At 45.9% G+C, this 23253-nt stretch overlaps 2 protein-coding genes across 4 annotated transcripts; both read right to left on the reverse strand.

Annotated features, from left to right (window-relative positions):
* Positions 1–2371: 2371 nt before the first annotated feature.
* LOC135391070 (beta-galactosidase-like) lies at positions 2372–8227 on the reverse strand. 3 transcript variants are annotated; one of them, XM_064621166.1, is made up of 5 exons: positions 8080–8227; positions 7625–7885; positions 7080–7534; positions 3509–4547; positions 2372–3049 (listed from the first exon to the last, which is right to left on the reverse strand). In XM_064621166.1, the coding sequence occupies exons 3-5, from the start codon at positions 7502–7504 to the stop codon at positions 2543–2545; spliced, it is 1971 nt and encodes a 656-aa protein (XP_064477236.1). In that variant the 5' UTR covers positions 7505–7534; positions 7625–7885; positions 8080–8227; the 3' UTR covers positions 2372–2542. The 3 variants fall into 3 exon arrangements, with proteins under 3 accessions (XP_064477236.1, XP_064477234.1, XP_064477235.1); XM_064621164.1 differs by having other exon boundaries at positions 7614–7885; positions 8080–8226; XM_064621165.1 differs by lacking the exon at positions 7625–7885 and having other exon boundaries at positions 8080–8226.
* A 3050-nt stretch (positions 8228–11277) lies between these two features.
* On the reverse strand, positions 11278–16237 carry LOC135391071 (beta-galactosidase-like). The gene is made up of 3 exons (XM_064621167.1): positions 15694–16237; positions 11884–12916; positions 11278–11812 (listed from the first exon to the last, which is right to left on the reverse strand). Exons 1-3 carry the CDS (start codon positions 16116–16118, stop codon positions 11369–11371), a joined length of 1902 nt encoding a protein of 633 aa, XP_064477237.1. The 5' UTR covers positions 16119–16237; the 3' UTR covers positions 11278–11368.
* Positions 16238–23253: the final 7016 nt, after the last annotated feature.

Consider the following 23253-nt stretch of genomic DNA (forward strand, 5'->3'; position numbering starts at 1 on the left):
TCCCGAGTATAGTTTGGGACTAACATCTCCATTTTTTTCTTTTACCAATCAATCAATACAAAAATGAACTAAGTAGTAATGGAGTTACCTGTTCTCTACTGGGAGGTTTTATCGTCACGGAGCAGGTTATCGACGGAGGGTAGTGTACACTTCGTTCGTATCCAGGGCTGATGATGAAGCCACGACTCGCATTGTGGTGGACAGCGTTGGTCATGGGCTGGCATGTTATAGTTTGGGCCGTGCTTCGTCCTTGCGCTTGGAGGGCCGCATAGAAAAGAAATGGCGGTAATTACCATAAAATACCCTAATACAGTCGGACCTCGTTTTATGAACCCTCGATATACGAATTCCCTCAACTTACGAACGGCTCCACAGGGAACCAAACTTTTTCCGTGTATTTTTACCTCGTTTTACGAACCCTCGATATCCGAACTATGAACGGATTATTAGGGAACGGACCCAAAGTAGCCAAGTCATTCTGACCTCGATATACGAACGGGCGTTATGAACGTACAGAGGACAGGACAATGGACCGGAGGATAATGAAGGTTCCTCAGTACATGCTGCCAAGGTCAAACATACAATGTTCCAACGCCACTACGTTTCACAAACATGATTCACCATTTCCCGAAAGAATAATTCCGGCGTTTATAGCCGAACGGTTGTGAGTTTAGACCAGGTCTCCGAGATGGAAACATCTTGCCATTCCAAGAGAAGGCGTTCAGTCCTGACAGCCAGTGACAAGCGTGATATTTGCCGTTGGAAACAGTCTCATCCGCGCGCGATACGGTACTTTGAGGACCGGGTGGATGAGTCAAGTGTCAGACTTCTGTCATCTCTTCTAAACAGGATAGACCCTGCGGAAAGTATGGTGCAAAGCACAATTACGCAGTATTTAAAAAAAAAACTTATTCAAATCAATTTCCCTTGGTTTTGTGAGGTATTTGTGCACTGCACACCTCAGACCTCGATTTACGAATATACCTCGATTTACGAACGATTTTCTGAGAAACGAAGAGTGTTCGTAAAGCGAGGTTTGACTGTATACCACCATAACATAAACGTATACACCGAAAAACAGGAGCGGTGTAGTTATTGTGAAACCGGACGGTGTATGAGGAATTCGTCATTGAAAGGCTCCATCTGACACACTGACATAATTAATTAAGCTTAAAATGTGAAAGATTATTCGAGAAAAACAAGCAGTTCTTCGCAAACGCGATTATGCGAATGTTCCGGAGCACTGAAATTTTCTCCTATCTACACACTCTATCTATTGTTGGCTTTCTCACAGTTCCAGCTTCGAAAAAAAATATAGAGAAACAGAGAGGAACAGCTGGGCTGACATTATTGACTATGAATGGCTTTGGGTTTGCAACGTTAATGTGACTTCAAAAAGGTAAAATACAATGTGCTTGATACAGCGCAGTTCCCTCTTTACTTTTTTTAGTGCGTTGCTATATTTAACTTGGTACGAAAATTAAGACAAGCCCACCTTAATCTTCACAATAGTTACAGTTTTAGTTTACCAAGGTGCACGCGAAGAACAGGTTGCTGTGTCCGTAACTTGTTGAGGTTCACGAGCCAAAAGAAGTGCTAGCTCATACTATGTTCTGAATAACAGGGCCAGCACAACGCGCCGTGCAAGGGTAGAAACTAAAAACGGATTCTCGAAAATCTGGTTTCATTCCGAATACTCCATTATTGTTTTATGTGATATAGCTCCGTTCTTTTTGCGGTCAAGGACCATTGGGCCACACAACAGGTCATCACGGGCCGCGTCTTTGAGACCTCTGGTCTATAGGTCGCTCTGGCTGTGTATGACATGACAAAATTCGTGGAACACCTGGTGGGGTAAAACGGCAGTGTAATTAAAGCTTCGACAAAACGACACCAGGGAACTGACGCGTGGAAAATATTGCCATACATGAGTAACTTAATCACAGTTTCATTTTACGGTTACTTTTAATCAAGAGCGGTAACTGGTTACAGTTAAAACTCAGTGGTAAATAAGGCAGTGCTCACTGGGCGAACACTCAAGACGAGTTAATCTACTTTTGCAGGAATATAACTAGCTATGCTGTAACTAGTAACTATGCAAAACGTTACAAGCAACTTGTACCTTAGTTACTACCAAGCACTGCTTTCAGCAGATGTCTTCCAGTCAGTCAAGGTCTCTATACTGCACTTTGAATGAGAGCGTCGCAACATACAATAGTATCGCTTTCATGAAAAAAAAAAAGTAGTTCGTCAATGCGCAAATGACAGTCCGTCAATGCACAGCCAGAGGAAATGGCGACGAACATTTCTTCATTCGCTTTTCTGTGCATAGGAAGCTTCCATAGTTTGATATGCTGTGCACAATACCGTCGCGAAATCTAAAGCACCATTTTATACTTTCATTTTTTAGGGAGTACAAAGAAGTCAATGCAAATCTTGCCATTAAAACTCCGCATACTAGTCTGGTAGCATGATATACTAAACGAAAAGCGTTCAGAACCCTCCTTACAGAAGGATCATATACCGTCACAGTTCTCTTCTTTTAATGACACAGAGCTGTTTTCTCCCGTTTCAATCCGAACCCAACACTATTTGGTCCGTGTGATAGTCTCTTCACTGGTGTCGGCCCGTCGAGCTCAGGAACGTTTGTCAAAGTCACCGTCATGCTACGAGGCATGGGATCTTCCATTTCCACAAGGGTGATCAAGTTTGTCTTCATATGAGGTTTAATGAACGCACCAGGAACGTACAACGTCACCTGTGGTCCAACCATTGGCCAATAACGGCCGAGGTTCCATTCGTTCATGAAAGCCACACCTCTTGTCCATCCCGTCGGGTCCAGGAACGTGTCCAGGGGCTCTTCGTGTTGGTGAAGGGAGAACTTGCCGAAATAAAAACGTGGCGCTGAACAGTTCTCAGAGTCATTGAACATGGCTTCATCCAGTAAGTCGAAAGATTCACTGAGGAATTTCGTATCTGGAATTGGTACTGCTTCCATTGTCCAGTTTGTGAGCACTTCACCGTCCAGTGTGACATTTGAGAGGATGCCCTTGAAAAAAAGAGACAGTGTTCATTGAACAGCGCGCACGATAAGAACCAGGTGCAAGGTTGAAATTTATAACTGATAACACGCTTCACTTTCCTTCACGTGACTTCACGTTTCGATAAAACCATAATCGCGAGCGCCGGCGCAGTGGTCTGTCTGTGTCTCCAAACATCACACCACCGTATGCTTTACCTCTTTCTATACGTGCATGTTCTGCCACCCTTCCACCACACTAGCCTCGGATTGAGACTAAATAATCTACAAACACAGTATCCTACGCTGTGTCAACAAACTGTACTGTGGCTGCTATATCCAACGTGTTAGAAATGCAGAAAGCACTCAAACTCGGGATAATTACAAGATATCACGTCTCGGGTCTGATAAGGCCTGCCCAGAATGGGTTCCCAATCAAGACTCAGAAACGACATACCTAACCCTCACTATATTTTCAGTTTGTCTTACCTTAGGATCATGATTCCTAACGCCATAGTTGATCCTTCCAGTATTTTCTACAATAATCTTCAGGGTTTCCCCTTCCCCTACCACAACCGGAACGCTTCGGACGCCATTCCACGAACTCAACACAGCTTTCGTGTACCTCGTGAATACATAGCCACGGTCCTTGATACCAGGAACGTCCAGAACCGCGGGGCTCCTACTCTGAAATGGCACTGTCGTCGTGTAAGACACGTAGCCAAAGCCCTGTCCAAACTCTTCAAAACTCATCGGGTACACTGAATTCGCCGTCTTCAGGCGGCCCTTACGCCGCAAAAAATTCATGACTTCATCCAGAGAGGGTCCACAGGTCATGTTAACTCTATCCAGGCTGTACTTCGGCGAAGGCTTCGGGACCTGTCCATGCGGTAAAGGAAGGTACTTTCCTGTTATGGCTCGTATTTTGTAGTACAAATCCGTTGGGTCTCCTGCTTCAGACAGCGGTGCACCATAATCGTAGCTCGTAGGCTGTGGCCCTACCCCAGCGTTGCTTCCACTTGAAAATCCAAAATTTGTTCCGCCGTGGTACATGTAAAAGTTCACGGAGGCATTGTACTTTAGTATCTGCTCAAACGTGCTGAGAACCGCAGAATGGTTGACGCGGACATGAGGTCGTCCCCAGTGATCCATCCATCCCGGATAATATTCCGTAACAATTAGAGGGCCTCGGCCTTGCGCTTCTCGCACGACGTGTAGGCTCTGAGAGACCACTGACTCGGAGTCGAAGTCAGCAGTGACTAGGGTCCCATTGATAGCGTCACACTTGTACATCTTCCTGTTGGGAATATCAGTTCGAAACAGGATAACGTCTTCGCCGAGGTACGTCCTCATGTACGAGGCTAGGTGCGCCATGTAGGAGTGATCGCAGGCGCAGTATTGGCCGTATTCGTTTTCAACTTGAACCGTGATGATGGGACCCCCATTTTTGTAGAGGAAAGGTTTCACGAGGGTTAACAAGACAGACATCCACCTGTCGACGGCAGCAATGTACGTCTTGTCCGAAGTCCTGAAAGACAATGGTGGTATTTTTCTCGGTTTCATGGTGACACAGTAGCGATATGCTCAAAATCGGTATGTGCCTGCAATCTCCTACCGCGTCTTGTGGAGTTCTTCTATTAACAGTTCTACCGTGCTCTAAGTTAACCTGTAGCTAAAGGAACCTGAGCGTAGAGAGACGCGTGAACAGGAACGTAACGCAAGAATCTAGAAAGCTGTTGACCTTCAAGCGTCACACTTTATTTGCTTCGACAAAGTGATCCGGGTGTAAGCAGTGGGTGACTTGTTGTAACGCATTGTGAGTTCCAGCAAACCACCATGCGTAAGAGTTGAGCGTGGCATTGAAATGATAAAAAATAAGACACTTTTTGGAAACAAATGGCGAATGAAAAATTTCCCTTGTTCAGAGGGTTCCGAGAAGAGTTCGAGAGAAGAAGTTCGAAACAGTCCTTAAAAGAAACTTCTCAGGAACACGCCCCACTTTATGGACAACCATAAACAGTACAATAATATAGTACAATCAGTACAGTACAGTACAATCTGTTATAATTCATGTGTGTGCTTACAACTTTATAGATGCTCAGCAGATCCCAATTTCGTCTATCTGGCTGATCCATACAGGGTGTTTCAGTGAAACCCCTGGCTCAATAATTCGCGAACCAGCGCACTAATCGAAGAACTTTCCTTTTTACAAGTATCTATCCGATACCGCCTAGAAGCTGCGCACCGTGTGAATATGAGCTCATTATTTAAATAAAAATTCAGGCAAGGCAGGTGGAGGGCAAAAGGACGTTTTTCCACTTCCTTATCCACCAATGAATTACGTCCTCACACCAATGAATTACACTAGTTAATTACGTCCTCTTGCGCTTCGCCGCGACCAGCCGCGACAAAAATATGTAAACCGAAACCAATTAAGTACAGCAACAGATGACCCGCTTCGGTGGCAGATTTTTTTCTAAAAGGCATTCACTTAAGGTTCCAAAAGGGGCAGTACCCATTTTAATACCGGCGGCGCCCTGCTTTAGAAGTCGTTTTTTCACGAAACTCAATTGAATTTTTATTTAAATAATGAGCTCATATTCACACGGTGCGCAGCTTGTAGGTGGTATCGGACAGACACTTGCAAAAAGGAAAGTTCTTCGTTTGGTGCACCCGTTCACGAATTGTTTAGCCCGGTGATTTAATTGAAACACCCTGTATGTGTCAAGGGATTGCATGAAAAAATATCATAATCCCTGGCAAATCCCATAAAACGCAATATGGCGCACGATCATTTAACTAGTTTTTACAAATATCACTAGGTGGAATCGTCAATTGGTGTCTTAACTGGGACGTAGATATTAATGTAGAAAAATGTCTTGTCATGGCCTTTTCTAATCGCGGTAGACATGGAAGGGCAATCAGTAAAATATGTGGATTTGAGTACTTTGGGGAGAATGTTAACCCCGAAATTGAAATGGACTAAACTTATATAGATGCACGTCGAAGGCTTAGAAAAAAAAAATGGCTATTTAAAGCGAACGCTAAAATCTTCAACCGCGGAGACGATGTTATTATCATATAAAACATTACAGTATCATCTAAAACAGTCTGTCCTATTGTAGAGTATGCATGTGAAGTATGGGTCCTTATCGCAGTACAGATATCACTAAACTGGAGGCGATTCAAAGTACAGCGATTCGGGTTGTCTTATCAAGCTATGACACACTATTTTCTCCGTGATCAGCTCTGTTACAGTTATGACTCACTCCATCATGTGTTAGGCGTCGGCCTCTCCGGCGAAGGGCATTTCATTCGACAGTGAATCGTCCAATAAAAATTCCGTTTGATGAGTACCTTACGTTTGCTGGTTCTTTCTCTTTAAGAAGTGCACATAGACTCAACATTATAGAGTACGCATGTAGACTGTTTTAAGTATAGCTTTTTTCTCACGTTGGATCATGCACCGAGTTGAATGCTGTGGATGGCATTGTTCATTGGCGTTGAATGCTATGGTCGTCTTCGGGACAGTTTTTTTTCTTCAAGGTGCAACTTGCACCTAGTGTACTAACACACTAATTGTTGGGGATGGGGAATGTACTTTTGTTTGTTTTGGGTTATTTGTTTGTTTGTTGTTTTGTTTTGGGAGTAGCAGAACAAGTCAGGAAGCAAGTTCAATTTCTCCCTGGTTTTCTTTTAAATAATCAATCAATTAATCAGTTTTTTTTCATTCACTCCTGCAATAACCTCAAGTTGAGTCTGCAGTGTGTCTAAACAAATAAATAAAATAAAATACTTGCCCACTAGCGCACCTGCCCACCAGATACCCTCCTACACGTCTTTGAGATCAAATTTAGCAACAAAATTTCTCGTCAACTGCATGGTCTTTTTTTTCCTCTGGGTGTATATGCTAGCTTCTATATGGCATAAGTCGTGCACTTGTAATCTAAAGGTGAATGCTCATATAGATACAAATACTTTAAACACTTTGAAGTCAGCTTCAAAAAGAGTTGCCTTCTCTTCTTTTTTTTTTTTTTTTTTTTTTTGTCTCGCGTTTTACCTGTATTTCATATGAGGATTCAACCGTAGAAGCCAATAGGGAAGCCCTCCGTTGTCCCTTTCTGCGCAGATGTAAGGCCCTGGACGCAGAATTACCAACAGGCCCTCGCTGTGCGCTGTGCGCAAGAGCGTCGGCAAGTCGTAGTTCTCTTCAAAATTGTACTTTCCCGGTTCAGGCTCGTGGCGGCTCCATTCCACGTAGGTCTGAACAGCATTTAACCCGGCCATACGCATCTTATGCAGCCGATCCCTCCAGTATGGTTTCGGCACCCGAAAGTAATGCATACTGCCGGAGACGTAGCGGAAGGGCTCCCCATCTTTGAGAAAGCGGTCATTCTCGTAGTCGACGGTGAAGGATCGCCTTCCAAACGCTTGGTGGACACTGCAAACTGCTGCTCCCAGCAGGACAAACAACCAGCTGTGCATGGTGGTGCTTGTACCCGATGTTCACATTACCTGCGCAAGCAAAATTTCGTAACCGAGAATCAGCCTGAAAGCCCAGCTCAAGATTAGAGAACAAGAAACATTGACGCACGTAAGAGTTACTTTATGCTGAGGGCAAGCAAGCGGTACTGCCAACCGCTTCTAGGAAATTCACGCTGCAGATGACGACCACGGAATAGACCTGTGGTATCAGACGCCCCCTAGATGCCCCCTTGTCCTGGCCGCCGTTTCCAATTGGTGTCAGTGGCAAACACTAATATGCCTGCCACCTTGTGGCCACAAAAGTCACGCGACCCGAGTCCGATGGGGCGACCCCGTGACAACCACAATGGTATCGAGAGGCGCTTTCTTGGCCAGCACAAACTTGAAAGAAATGAAGTTGAAAGCGCTAATCAGAATCGACACTACACTCCAGAAATCGTTTATTTAAGAAGAATATCACTCCGGGGCCTCCGCCAAGCTACATTGGTAGCTTTTTGCTCCGGCTCCACCACATTGTGGAAACAATAAAATATACATACATAAATAAAAATAAATAACTAGCATGCTGCACTCACAAGTGTCGCCATGAAGAGCACCGTTCACACAAGCATTTGAAGCATATGACTATCGTCTGAGGAGTCACGTTTTCATCCTCCCTGTTGCAAAACACGCGTTTTTCTCTCTAAAGGCCGAAGCGGCCAAGATTGATAACGCGTATCGGATATCGTCCTATACTCGTACGCCGGCTCAAGGGTTTGTACTAAGAAGCGGAAATACCGTCAGCCCCTATTGGATTCTCTGTGTCTGTAAACATGTATAAGCCTATTACGCTGGAGTTTTTCGCAGAGCCAGCTAGCGACGACGGGCAAACGAGTCCCTGTATAGTTCAGCGAGCTCCCATGTGTACATTTTTGCGTAGTTTTTGCTGCGAATGGGAGACACGTCGAGAAGCGCTCGAGAGCAAAAACATCGTGATATTAAAATTTAGTTGTTTTTCTTGTTACGTTATAACCGTAGCTACAAAAATTCAGAAGAAGAGCAGGTCTCTACAGCTTTACAAACAAACCGTGCGAAAGGCATCGCAGTCACCGTTGAATTAGTGTTACTCGCCGTTTAATGTTCACAAGATTTTCAATGGAATCACACCGGTTACCTTTTCTAGGACACAGACAAGACGTTCCACGTGTTATTTCGTAGACAGCAGGAGCAATTAAATTCGGCAACAAATATGTGACACAGCGTGATTGTAACTATTGAATAACAGACGACGGAAATGAGTTTTCACTGAATCCTTGAATGGACAAAAAGAACAGCAGCTTATTAAGATGACTTCACCAAGGCACCTCGTGCAGATAGATAAAGGGCTTTCTGGAATTCAAGGCCGTACTGAGGACAAAGCTCCAATTCTGGTAATGCCTCCATTTTCATGTGTAGTGCGTAGTTTGCAGGGAAGGGTAATGGATGTATTTTCTTTACCGTTTCCATTTCCGTTACTGCTATATTTTCGTTTCCGTTATCCATTTCTGATAACAGCTTTTCAATTTCGTTTCCGTTACTGTTTCCGGTAATGGAACGGCTGTTACAGAGCTGCGGCAGGACAACCCGTCTGGTTCTGTCAGTACCCTGTTTTGCCCAAGTGCTGCTTCCGTGTCACGCTTACACACTACACAAGTAATTCTACGTCGTTGGGATGTGCACGTCTTGCAAGATATTTTAAAGAAATGTAGGAACACGTATTCAGTCTTCAGCCAATCTTCTGTCTTCAGTCACTCTGAGTCCAGCAACCCAAAATGGGCGTAGCCTTCATTCAATGTCGCATTCATAGGCGGACGCTCTCAGTATAGTAAACAATACTGCTATAGCCACGGTGAAATGAGAAAAGTAAAATAAATAAATAACACATCGTAGGCTGTCATGCTCGTGCTATGGTGGAGTAGAGTGTGTGTCGTCCCTAATTGTTGGTCTGCCTCGGCCAAATCTCGTTGTTTGCGTGCAGTCTATATTGTGTAAGTCTCACGAGTTGATGTCATGGACTTATGAAGACAGGGACGTCTAGGTAAGTGAGGGAAGCAAGCAGTGGCGTCCCTAGGGGGGTGCGGTCCGCAAGGGGGGATGCGACAGAAAAGGATGACGTGCTGCACCATTACCACCGCCTCCTCCTCTCTTTTTCTGTAGCGAGGTGACGCCAAAAACAACATAAGAAGCCCTCGGCGAGCATGTGATTTTTTTCTGACTACGATATGATACCGTTATTTATCGTGTATCGCCCCGGCTGGAAAAGGACACCATTAGTGCGAGGGGGGGGGGGGGGGGGGGAATTGCCAACTATAGGATGGGACAAGGGCAAGTTAGAATCAAACAAACTGCAACTAAACATAAATAAAATAAAAGAACCTTGTTCAGTCCGAAAGGTCTTTTTACTCCCCAATACGCTGCAAGTGAAGTTTCGTCAACCGCTATTAAGCCGTTCTCACGCTGATGTGAAAATAAGAGAATGAGGGAAACAGTGATGCTCATGGCAGAGCGTCGCAGTCGCACGTTCAAGACACGTCTTCACACTACGCTGCAGGTGTCCACCAGGGAGACCACATAGCGCCAGACACCATACAGTTAGATGAAGAAGAAGTTTTATAACACTACTATTAAACAGTCGTCGACGGTCCGTTTCTTGGGCGTCGTTTTCCGTGAAAACCTTTCCTGGTCTTCACATATTGATCATGATCACCTAAGAACTGATCTCCATCGATCACTGGGGTGGGATCAATAAATCGGGTAAGAAATTTTCTTCCAACAAAGGCAAAGCGTCAGATTTATTACTCCCTTATTCAAAGTTTTGTCCACGACCCAAACAAATCTAGACCGTCTTCTACCCGTTCAAAAACGAGGAGTACGCGCTATGGGTTATATTACACTTATAATTATGCCTTTTTGGCAAAGTATTGCACGAAATTTAATCTATGCATACCACATTACTGAAATCAAACAACTCAGGGTTGCCTAGATGACCGTGGTGGTGGTGGTGGTGATGGTGGTGAAAGTGCTCGCCGTGATCGGCCTCACAGAGGTGGGCAACGTCCCGACTTACGCCCTGGGGGAATGTGCGTCCTGGGCCGACTTCTAAGGGAACTGTGCCGACATACGTCCGAAAGCGTTCGAGGAAAGCCCAGGAAAAACCACAGACAACACTGTCGGCTCTGGGTAGCGTGCCTAGATTACCGTACATTACCTAGACTGCATTGCCTCGCGAATTATGGCCTAAACAGCGCCTACGATGAAAAATGCCTGGAACTCTTGCAAAATAGCGCCCCCAGACACAAAGTAATTCAAGCGATTAAAGCTGCTTCAGAAGACGTAAATTTCCAGCAATGTAGTGTGAAATGTGGCATGACAGCCGTGATCTTTTAAATTATTCATTCATTAAGTGCCACCTCCTAGAGTAAGTTCGCGCTGTCATGTTGGTAAAATCTTACAAATATACGATATATTATATATTCTCATTTGTATAATGTTATAACCATTCAAGTAAACGTTCTCATGTACTCTGAGAGACATGTATTAGCGCTGTGAATTGCTCTATGTCTGTAACACAACTATTAATCTGCAAGTGTTTGATTTATATATTTTTAATTGACACGTTGATTTCCGTTTTACAGCTTCCTGCTGCCATTTGCATTTTGTTGGGTGGCATGGCCTCGTCAAGCACCCCGTGTCATTTGCCGTGCCTCCCAAGGCTAAATCGTCTCTAACAAATTAATAAATAAAAATATGATCAATCAGCGTCACATACTGTCCTTTTATTTCATCCTAATCTTTGACTTATTTCCTCTCAGAACAGCACTCTTTATTTTCTCTGCAGACGGTCAGTTACTCGTCAGGTGTGGGCCCGTCGATATTAGGTTCACTGACGAACTTCACAGTCTTCCAATACGAAGGGTTTGCACCCTCCATTTCCAGAAGGACGACCAAGTTGCGCCTCCACCGCCGACGAATCAAAGTCCCAGGAACGTAAAGTGTCACTTGTGGTCCAACAACTGGCCAGTAGCGTCCCAGATTGAATCCGTTTAGGAAGGCAACTCCCTTCGTCCATCCAGTCGGGTCCAGGAACGTGTCCAAAGCTCTCTCGTGCCATCGAAGCCTGAATTTCCCAAAGTACACCCGCGGTGGTGCGCAGTCACCTTCGTTACGCGGATCGACTTCCTCGAGCATGTCAAACAGTTCGGTGCTCTCTCCGTTCCGCGGGATGGGTACCGCTTCCATGGTCCAGTTGGTGAGCACCTTGCCGTCAAGAGTTACATTGCCCAGGATACCCTGCGTGAGGACAACTCGCATCGATTCAGCAGAGCCCATACCCATTTGCTCCCACTTTTGCCGTGACTTACCTTGCGGTCGTGATTCAAAACCCCAAAGTTGATTCTCCCAGTATTCTCGACGATAATCTTCAGTGTCTCGCCCTTTTCCACAACGACCGGCACGCTGATGATGAGTTGATCAGAACTCAAGACAGCTTTCGTAAACTTCGTGTACACATAACCCCGATTCTTGATACCAGGGACTGACAGAAGTGCCGGGCTGTTGGGCTGAAAGCCCACAGTTGTTGTGTAAATGACGTATCCTCCGTCTTGTCCCAGTTCCTCGAAGGTAATGGGATACTCGGACGTTGCTCTCTTCAATGCCCCCTTCCTTCTGAAGTAGGACATAACGTCGTCCAGAGAAGGTCCGCAGGTCATGTGAACCTTTCCCAGTCTCAACTTGCGCGATGGCCTAGGCAACTGTCCCTCGGGTAGAGGAAGATATTTTCCGGTTATATTCCGAATCTTGAAGTACAGCTCCGTCGGATCTCCGGCTTCAGATAAGGGGGCACCGAAGTCATAACTCGTTATCTGCGGTGGAGGGTCGCTACCGCTGGTAAACCCAAAGTTGGTCCCGCCGTGGAACACGTACAAGTTCACAGAAGCATTGTGCTCTAGTATTTCTTCAAATGTGCCTAGAACTGCGGTGTCGTTCGCGTGGAAGAGAGGTTTGCCCCAGCTGTCCAGCCACCCAGGGTAGTATTCCGTGACAACGAGCGGACCTGGACCTTGAGCGTCGCGCACAAGTTGAAGGGTCTTGTTCACGTCGACCCCTGGACCGAAGTCTGCAGTGACTAGAGTGTGGTTGACGGCGTCGCACTTGTAGGCGACCTCGCTCGGGGCGTCATTGCGAAATAGCGTTACGTTCTCTCCGAGGTTAGACCTGAAGGTGTCCACAAGGTGTTGCATGTACGCGTGGTCGCAGGCGCCGTACTGGCCGTACTCGTTCTCAACCTGGACGGTGATGATGGGACCTCCGTTGTTGTATAGGAAGGGCTTGACGATGGGCAGCAAGATGGACAACCACCTGTCGACGGCGGCTAAGTAGGTCTTGTCTGAGGTTCTGCGAAAGAAGAAGAATAGCTGGACGGTGCTCAGTGCTGTTGGTTTTGAGATCGGGTGCGGTTGCGGGGGTACATATTGATGCAATCAGACGCGGACCTCGAGAGGAGGCTGTCCAAGGCCGCACCTTAGAGGTCCGGCATGCGCCCCATAATGCCATGCACAGGGTGCTTCACCTCACACGTTAAAAAATTATATAAAAATATTACGCTTGCTCGAGGATTATGAGATTAACGGTACATTTACCTCTAGCGAGCTTTTGCCACAACTTACGACCACACTGATCGATTTTCTTTCTTTCTTTCTCTTTTCTTTTCTTTTTGTTTTTGCAAAACAATCCGCCACGTGAATGCAACGTTACTTTCTGTCTTGGGGTAAATTGTCGGCCACCGTCGGTCCATCAAGTTAATGCAGGAAGCGCCGGGGGCGGGGGGGGGGGGGGGAAGTGACAAACCTATTTACTTTGGCTTCCCATTGTTGGCCCGGACAACTGACGTATAACCTTGCTGCCGCTATCAACGGAAGCACGGAACAAGGAACTTCCATATCCTTCTTTCGCCGCTGTTTGCATTTACTTGAAGGAGAATTTGCGGCCTACCAACATTTTGCGCTGCTTTTTTTCTTTCTCTTCTATAACTATTGCAGAACGGTATGTGTACCCTGTATGGGTATCCGACATGTGCTATCTGTTTCTAGCAATAAAAAGGAAAGAAAAGAAACACACGCTGCGTTCACATGGCGAATTTGGGAGCTCAATTAACGGAGCTGCAAGATTCACTGTCGGCGATTACTCCCGCTTCTTTTCCGTATCGTCGACTAAAATGCAGCTCCACCTTCCAAATCTTACTAAACGCCGCTTTGCCGCAAGGATATCCCTCATTCACAAGTTCGTTCACACCATATTCCTGCAAATATTTCTCAAGTGCGTCGTTCTTCCATTTTCTTCCCTCGGCTGAGTCATCAGTGTAAGATCGCATGATTACCGCACCGATAAGTTCTTTCGGTCTTTTATTTTTTTTTTCTACCTTTTTTCGTTCTTTTTCCTTTTTTTTTAACGGTGACTGATTGGAACGATCTTCCCTCGCAGGTAGCTGATACCATGTATCGTTCCACTATCATTCCTTCGCGAGTCACACGCCATGGTACAACACCCCTCGAACAACAATGTACTTCAACAACAACAACAAGTTTCTCGACTACTCGACTACAACCACTCGACTACTCAATGTTTCGACCGATTATGCGCTCACTTCTATGGGATCTTGTAAACTGGTCTTGTAACTTCTCCATTTATTGTTGTTGTTGTTGTAAACTGATGTATTTTCACAGGGTGCATACAAAGTATTTGTCTGTCCCTTTCTCAGGTTCTTTTTTTTTTCTTTTTTTCTCTCTCTCTTTAACCTCACTCCCGCATGTAATGTCCGCAAGGACGTTTCGGGTAAATGAAATAAATAAATTACGAAAATTCGATTTGTTTTCTTTGTTTTTACGGAGAAACGATCAAAGTTGTCATAAGTCGTGGCGTAAGTTCGCCGAAGGTAAATACGGTTGACTTCATAATTTTAGGACAAGTAGATTTCTTGATACACGGTATCATAGGCGCCGACTGCGGGGGGGCGAGGGGGCGCGGTAGCCCTTGCCCCCCTTCCCCCCCCCCCCCGGCCGGCAATATGAACTAGGGGGCGCCGCCTCCCCCGGGAAGTCCCGCTAAGGGATTGACACCAACCTTTGGGGCTCGGCGCGCGCGGGTCAAAAGAGCGAAGAGGCACCAACCCCAAAAATGCATCTTGCGATTTGTAAAATATGTATCCGCCCACCATACTCATTATCACAGTAGAAGGTGAGGCGAAGAAACACAGAGGATGACACAACACATGGCCTGAATTTCGCCCAAAGCAATCAGATCAATGAAACGAAGCAGTCGAAAGGTACCAGCAGCTGCGAGGTGTAACGGTAGGATCTTCGGAACGCATATCCGTTGGGAGCGGGTTCAACTCCCGCTGCTCCATTTCATTGACCACATTCATTATATTGCGCGCATTTCGGGTCAAACACCGAGAATTCAATGCATTTTGTTCCTTTTGCACTCAGTTTTCAAAGGCGTAATGTCTTCAGTTGTGCACATGTTCACTGTTTACGTTCTCTCTGTTTTTTCTTCTTTTTCTTTTCTGTTCTTCCTTCCTCTTATTTCTATACCAGTTCTGCATACATCATAGGATCCCGCCAGAGTGTGTGATTCTTCAGCTTTAGTTTTGTGTTCTTCATTTTTCTTTTCTTTCCTTCTTTTTGTTTTCTTTTGCTTTCTTCTTTTCTTTGCCTTTTTTGTCTTCCCCATTTCACTTTTTTTTAGAATAACAAGTCGACATCCATCTGGCTTACCTTTCCTTTTTTTCTTAATAAACATATCCCCCCTGCCACAGTACTTACTTCGCGGAGCGCCCTTGCCCCCCCCCCCCCCCCGGGAAAATGAAAACTCTCCGCCTCTGCACGGTATTTTAAACACGTTGGGTGGAGCACCCTTCCACGAAACACAGCACTGTTGTTGCCAAAGTAGTGAAGAGCAGGGGAATCGCCCCCAAAACATTCGGTTTTACGTTAGTTTTCCACCTCCCACTTCGCTACCCGCTCCAGCAACATGAAATAAAAGAAACGCCCCCACCAAAAAAAAAAAAACATAAGTGAGCTTCTGGACACGCCCCCGCGACAAAGTGAGCAGGGATCACGCACTGACTGATCCCGTTATGACACCGAACTCTGCAAGCAATTCGAAACACGTACCTGTAGCGCATGTTGGGGTTTTGCCGGAGAAGCCAATACGGCAAACCTCCATTGTCCCTCTCTGCGCAGATATACGGCCCCGGACGCAAGATCACCAGTAGACCCACGTCCTGCGCGGTCTTCAGGAATGTTTTCAGATCGTAGTCTCCTTCGAAATTATACTTCCCAGGTTCGGGCTCGTGACCGCTCCACTCTACGTAAGTCTGAACAGCGTTCAGACCTGCCATACGCAACTTGTGCAGACGATCCTTCCAGTATGGCTTCGGCACTCGGAAGTAGTGCACCGATCCGGAAACGTAACGGAACGGTTCGCCATCCTTCAGGAACGTGTTGTTCTTGTAGTCGACGGTGAAATTGCGTTCCGCAAATGCGACTCGAGTCAAGCATAAAGTTAGGCCTAACAAGGCCAACATCCAGGATGTCATCCCTGTACTTGCAGGCAGGGATACAGTGACAAGCACTTGTTCGGGGACACTGCTCGCGCCTGTTTAATATAGCGGACGTCCGCACCTTGGGAGACGTCACCTGCCAGCAACCGATATCGCTTCTGGCTATTTTGAGACGACGCCTGGTACAAGATCGCCGGACGATATCGGGCCCTATGCAAGTGAGTGGCTGTTCGCTATGTGCTCTTCGCATAGCAGGTGATATCGGGCTATTGTTTCAATGCAGTTATTTGCTATAGGCGCTAAATATATGCACGTCAACGGAATTGCCTGACAGGCTCAATGATGTCAACTGTGTGTTAAATGTCATCTAAAATGTGTACAGCTCACTGTTGGCTCAAGTGTTCATGTTGAGGAAACATGTACGAGTAAGAGGGAGTGGAAAGGAGCGTATGACCTGTTTGTCCCGATTTCTTGACACTCACTAATTCACGAGAAAGTCACGCGAATAGTGCTGTAAGGGCAGCATACCTGACCGGCAATCTGGAGGATCACAGGGAGAATACAGAGCAAGACACATAGATTGAGGGGACATACATTACAAATACATGACGGTTAGTCTGTATAGTTTTTTTTTATTCCGTGTAAGCGCCGCGATGCAACTGTGGCTATGGGCGGCGTACAGACGTGGACAGATGGAGAGAGGACAGCAGGAAGGAGTGGGGGACAGGAGGGGTTAGTATGCGCCCTGGGCCGACTTCAGGGGGAATTCTGCCGACATTCGTAGTCTGTATAGTGGTACTTTAAAGGGACGGTGGCACCCGTTCCAGTCGGTTTCGAAACTACAGAGTCATTTTATTTCTCATGGGTCGCTGACCACGGTATCAAAAATCCCACGCGAAAGAGTGACATAGTTTGACTGTTTTCGACTGAATACATGACAAGAGCAGACGCCGGATGTTGAGAGCATTCCGGGATTCCCTCTCTGGAAACACGAGAAAACGTCACTCCCTAAGAACCAATGAGGGCGCGACCTTGAGAAAGGGAACGCCGCGGCCGTGCGGGTGTCTCAGAGTTACGAGGCGCGACTGGACGGCGCGTTTGCTCCTCTGAGCGCCGCGCTCTCACTCCATCACGCTCAGGGAGTGACGTCACGTCGCGGGAGCTTCTGCGGCCGCGCAAAGCAGCGCTGATCTTTTAAATTCGCTTGTATTTAATATCGAAGTACTTTTCGGACGTAAAAAATTATCCAGGTAGATTGTCTGCTGATGCCGAACATAGTGGTACCGGTTTCATAGATGGGTTTCCAGATGCGACCGTTCCTTTGAAACGACTGCTACATCACGCCTATGTAAGCTGCTCTGTCTCGTACGATTTGCTCCAACAATATTGACATTAAGAAACATTAAAAACATATTAAAAACATTAAAACTCTTGTCCACCGGATCCCTAGGGTTTTTTAAGATAAATAAATATGATCGTTTACAACTGGCCTTCTACTGCACAGCATTTGCTTTATTATGCAATATAACGGCGAATATAGGCAACACGCAACAGCGTGGCGAATAACACTTACACACGTACATCACTTACACGTACATTACGTACTTACACGTACATCACTTACACTTTCGGCTTGCCATTTAGCCATTCACCGCCGGTGTGCAGCCCGTGCCCGAGCATTTAGATCTCAGGCTGTCGCCTACAACAGTCACGTGCAGTCCATCGACCCCTCGGTTACCTTTTTCATTGTGTGTCGCTGCAGTGCTCAGGAGGAATCATTGCTGCACCGCCTCCATCTCGACGTTGCCCGCACCCCATTGCTTCTTTACAAAATGGGCCAATCCAGCTCACCCTTGTGTTCCGGCTGTGGCGAGGTGGGCGACATTCCTCGTTGTCTTCTGCATTGCCAGCAGCACATTCCACAACGGCAAGCCCTCCATCGCCGCCTAATACAGCTGGGCTGCAACGCATTGTCCATGGCCACCCTCCTCGGTCCCGTCCCTCGCCCTACTCAGTGGGCCATCACCACGGCCCTGCTCCGCTTCTTAAAAGACTTGGGCCTTGCGCCTGCCCTCTGACTGGACATTCTTGGAACTTTCTTTCGTGCCTGTACTGCACTGCACTGCGTGCCTGTTTTTCTTTCATTTTTTTCCTTTCCTTTATTTCTTTTGTTTATTCTCAGTTCCTTTCTTTTTCTTTCTTTTCGTTTATTTTTCAGTTTCTTTTTCGGAATAGACAAGCTGGCAATAGCCTAGCTGACATTTCCGTTTTTTTTTTGTTTGTTTTTTCACTCAATTAGACATATCCCCCCTATAGAACCCCTCCCAACATATTTTTCTGGCTACACTACTGATGTCCGAGAACGCCTGTGCTTCGGTTCTCATGATAAATAACGTAGAGACACACTCTTTGTCGACAGCAGCCTCGAATGAGGCGAACAAAGGCACAGCGATTGCTAGCCTTGTTATGTGCTGGCCGGCTTCACGTCAGTTCTGGCAGGGAGGTCTCATTGACCTCTTGAATTTTTATTATTATTTTTTATATTTAGAAGCTCATCGAGTGTTCCAGTTTTGCGGTGTTTGCACACTTACATCTACCGAGTCTTAAAAGATACTGCAGTGAATTTTTTTTATGCTTTAGTATGCCTACAGGCCAGCAGTTCGAGCGCAAATTTTGGCGCGCAGAAGCAACGCTCTGTGATACAAAAAAAAAATGACGACCATGCTCTCTCGTGCGGTTTTGTTCCAACTTCGACGCGTGATTTCTCTGACTGTAGACATTCCTCACTACCCTATTTTATATCACTTCACTCAGCTTTTAATGCTCTTTTATCTGGTTTATATATCGTGCGTATACCCCCTACAGGTATCTGCTCAAACAGGAAAATGTTAAGGTACATTTCGAAAAAACAAGGATTTTGAGCATCCGTTTCTTTTATATTTTGCCAGGACATGGCCCAATGTTAGGCATTTCATCTTACGTAAAAAAATTCTGCTTCAAAAGGTGTACACTGGCGATTAGCGCGTTAAAACGCGGCCCTAGTCTGCGTGCGTACGTGTCGGAGCCCGGCTGCCTGTACTGCGGGATGGCGGGACTCGTGTCGATGCTCCCTTTGTTTGAGGAAGGTTTTCTGGCCTTAGCTTTACCCTGAGCTATTTGTCGGCAAACTTTTGACGTCCTGCTGAAGAAATAATTCACTTCTGGGAGTTAGTGATTTCCAACAAAGCATCAGAATGAAATCCCACGTTGCCGTGAAGTCGTATTTCAAAAGCTTGGTCAAACGTAATGGTCAGCGAAGGTAAAACCTCACTCTTGCAATCTCCGTACACGGTGATACCAATACTGTACAAATAAATATCGAGTTAGGAATTGCTTTTTCCAGGGTTCCCGCAAGTTCCTGCGAAGCTTGCTTTACTTCATTTTACGACATTTTTAAGTTATGCAGAGGGCTTTTAGCACAAAATGCGTGTTCTGTGCTGAACTTGCAGCAGTACATTTCTTCTCAGAGCTAGGGAAGTGGGCGGGTTCTCGCGTTTGTCATAGTTACAGTAGATACGATCAGAGCAGAGACATACGGGAGACGCACCTAATGCACTTCGATTTCGCTCAAAACCGGCAGTAGCCATGCCTAGCGAAATACAAGCGTGCCACTGTGGGAAACAGATTTCCATATTCACATGTGTGGTAACAGCTGGCACGGAAACGCACAGTTTTGGTGCGGTGAGCGAAGACTTCTGTCACGATTCAGCACATTCACTGTTAGCTTCCATAGCTATTGAAGAATGTCTTGACGAGAATGTTCCTCTTGCAGCTAATGATTTACGTGTCAGATGGAGCGGCGAGCCATTTTAAAAATCGGCATAGGCTTATGAGCTCTCCAAATCTACTTTTGCGAGCGCGACATGGCTGTTCAGGAACAGGCCACGATAAACGTGCGTGTGACAGGATCGGTGCACAGGATCGGTGTGACAGGAATCAAGCACAATGCCATGACACCTAACTTGCGTTCACTCGAGCAAGACGTCATCTTAGATTCACAAGAAATGATAACGTACTTGCCAAAACACCTTCCATTTACTCCATACTTCCATACTTCCATTTCCGCGCGTCCATTTACTCCATGTACGGGCTGAGGACGTGGCTTCTTTTAGAATGCACAAGAAAAAGCAATGGGTACACCTATACCGCATCAAAGTGGCATACAGGGTTCGCATGCGTGACAAAGCAAGACACCGGAAAGTCTAGGTCGAGAAACATTTATAGCTAGTACCGTGGACAGTGAGTGCAGAAGAGTGACGTTTTCATAGAAAGTGAGTGAAATCATTTGTCGCTGTCATTGCAAAATACTGCTTTTTCGCAGTTTTGTGAATATATCGACATAAACTACCACTTTTGATTACACAAAGTTGTCCCTTTCTTTTACGACATCGACAGGAGGCCCGCCATCCCGCAGTACAGGCAGCCGGGCTCCGACACGTAGGCACGCAGACTAGGGCCGCGTTTTAACGCGCTAGTCACCAGTGTACACCTTTTGAAGCAGACTTTTTTACGTAAAAGATGAAATGTCTAACATCGTGCCATGTCCTGACAAAATATAAAAGAAATGAAAAGGGGCCTTTTCGAGAAACGAACGCTCAAAATCCTTGTTTTTTCTAAATAAACATTAACATTTGCCTGTCTCAGCAGATATCTGTAGGGGGTATACGCACGATATATAAACCATATGAAAAACCTTTAAAAACTGAGTGAAGTGATACCAAATAGGGTAGTCAGGAATGTCTACAGCCAGAGAAATCACGCATCGGAGTTGGAACAAAATCGCACGAGAGAGCATGTTCGCCATTTTTTATATCACAAAGCGTTGCTCCTGCGCGCGCAAATTTGCGCTCGGACCACTGTCCTGCAGGCATACTAAATCATAAAAAAAATTACTGCAGTATCTTTTAAGACTCGGGAGACAGACGCGTGCCAACACAGCAAAACTGAAACACTCGAATTCAGGGCCGGATTTTCTGGATTTTTTTTTTTGCGCGAAAACTATTCCGTAGAAATTATTCATTTTACCGCTGTTGGTCATCATGTACGATGATCTTCTAAATATAAAAAAATAATAAAAATCCAAGAGGTCGATGGAACCTCCCTACCTGAACTGACGTGAAACCGGCCTACTGCAGGGCAAACACCCATTCATTGCCAACATGGTCTAACTGTGTTTACGGTAATCTACAACCACTCTAACAGCCAAAGGTGATATCTGTTCCCCCTTTATCCCTTCCCCTTTCCAATCAACCATCAGAGTTCCTCTTTTGCAACAGATTTATCGTACTAGGTCAATTGCATTTTGTGCAATTGTAAAGGTTTGTGCAGTGCTGCCCATACCTGGTTATACGTAGTTACAAATGCTAAGCAGCATGTAGGGACTTGAAGGGACTGTGGGGTACATATAGGGACGTGCATGCACAAGCTGTTCTGTAGTATGTACATTTATAAGGAACTGTAAGTGGCAGTGGAAGCGTACGGATCAACAAATTTGTTCTTTTAGCAGGGCTACATAACCAACCTCGTAGTCACGCCGTGGAGATAACGCGTAACAACTTGGATGCTAACGCACTTGCTCAGACCGTTTTCTTTTACTTCTCAGTGTAACATCCTCACGTAGACAACAGAAACAAGAGTACCATGGTGCCGTTGACGAATATCAGCACAGCTCTTGTACATCATGCCAAATAGGTTCCCTGTCTCATCCTCTGTCAACAAGCGAGTTACAAGCTAAGACAAACCGTTGTCCTATACGAATAATCACCTCACTGACTGACCGCGAAATGTCCTAACAAATGCAGGAATGTATCACTCTTCAAAAATGCTGAGGCAAAATGTCGCATATGAATCTCACTACATGACCCTAAAGACACAGACTCCGGGGTGTGAATAATAATAATAAATAAGCAGAGAAAAACAACACATTGCAATGTGACAGTATTGTATGTACAGCATTTTTTACCAATTCAACACCTTTGACTCGATGTTTTGTTCTGTTCTTGCTATATGTAATTCTCTTGGTGGGCACTTTCAAATAACAAAATACATAACTTTGGAGCACAACTGCCCAGTTCTTACTGCGATTTCCCACCCAAGGCGCATTTTGTTTGTTGATACCGCGCACCATATTATTATTTAAACCCACAGTGATGCTGTCTGTGCCGAATTCCGCTAATGCCATCCTATTCCCTAAATCTCCAAATCTAGTCTTGCTGTATTTACCCAACTCTTTCAAATCCTACGACTGCAAAGAAATACTTTCAAACAAGTTATCAGTCCCTGTAACTTCTTGCAACTTCTTCTTGTATCATCCAACAACAGTGAAGAGAGAATGAAATTCGCATCAGTTTAACGCTATTGGTTTATCGCGGAATTCTGTCGCGTAGGTACTCCAATAATACTGGTGTTCCCTTCGACAGTATCGCAGGTCTTGGGTTGCGGAATGGGTTGCCTTCGGGCCTTAGCAGCGGGAGCACTTGACTAACTTGGAATGCTATTGCTGCTGTGACCAGTTTGTAGTCGTTGTTGGGAAGCATGATCGGCCTCCACGATTCCAGATCTGCAGGATTATCAGATTTCTTAAGCACAAGTATATAATGCTTCCCAATCCCAATCCAGAAGACGATGGGAGGGCTCCAGCCGCGAAACCACGTCGAACAACCTGCAGCACCAGCCAGAACGTGGAGTAAAACTCGGCGAGTATAGCTCGTCCCGGGGCCCGGGAGTAGCGGTCCCGGGCTTGTATCACGCTTTGCTCTGCGCGCAGCAGCATCGAGGTCTTCGGGGGGTGGATGAAGTCTAAAGTGCACTGCTCTCAGCCGGTGGCAGAGTTTTTGAGGGAATAGCACCCTGAGAAACATCGGCAGTCAATGTAGGGTTCCAGTACAATCCACGGAAGAACTCAACGAACCCCGTTGCTACGTCCGGAGGATCTTCCATGATGCTGCCGTCCTGTGGTTGGAAACTGTGAACAGTTGCCTGAGCTTTGTCTGATGCCGACGTGTCATGGAGGTAACGTAGGACCTCAGGGCCGGCCACAGATCATTATCTCCCTGTATGTACCATCGTCTTGTAAGGGAAAAATCTTCCCGGAAACAGAACGGCAAGCGATGCTGCCCCGACGACCGTCATG

The sequence above is a fragment of the Ornithodoros turicata genome, chromosome 4 (genome assembly GCF_037126465.1).
Source record: "Ornithodoros turicata isolate Travis chromosome 4, ASM3712646v1, whole genome shotgun sequence".
Lineage (NCBI taxonomy): Eukaryota > Metazoa > Arthropoda > Arachnida > Ixodida > Argasidae > Ornithodoros > Ornithodoros turicata.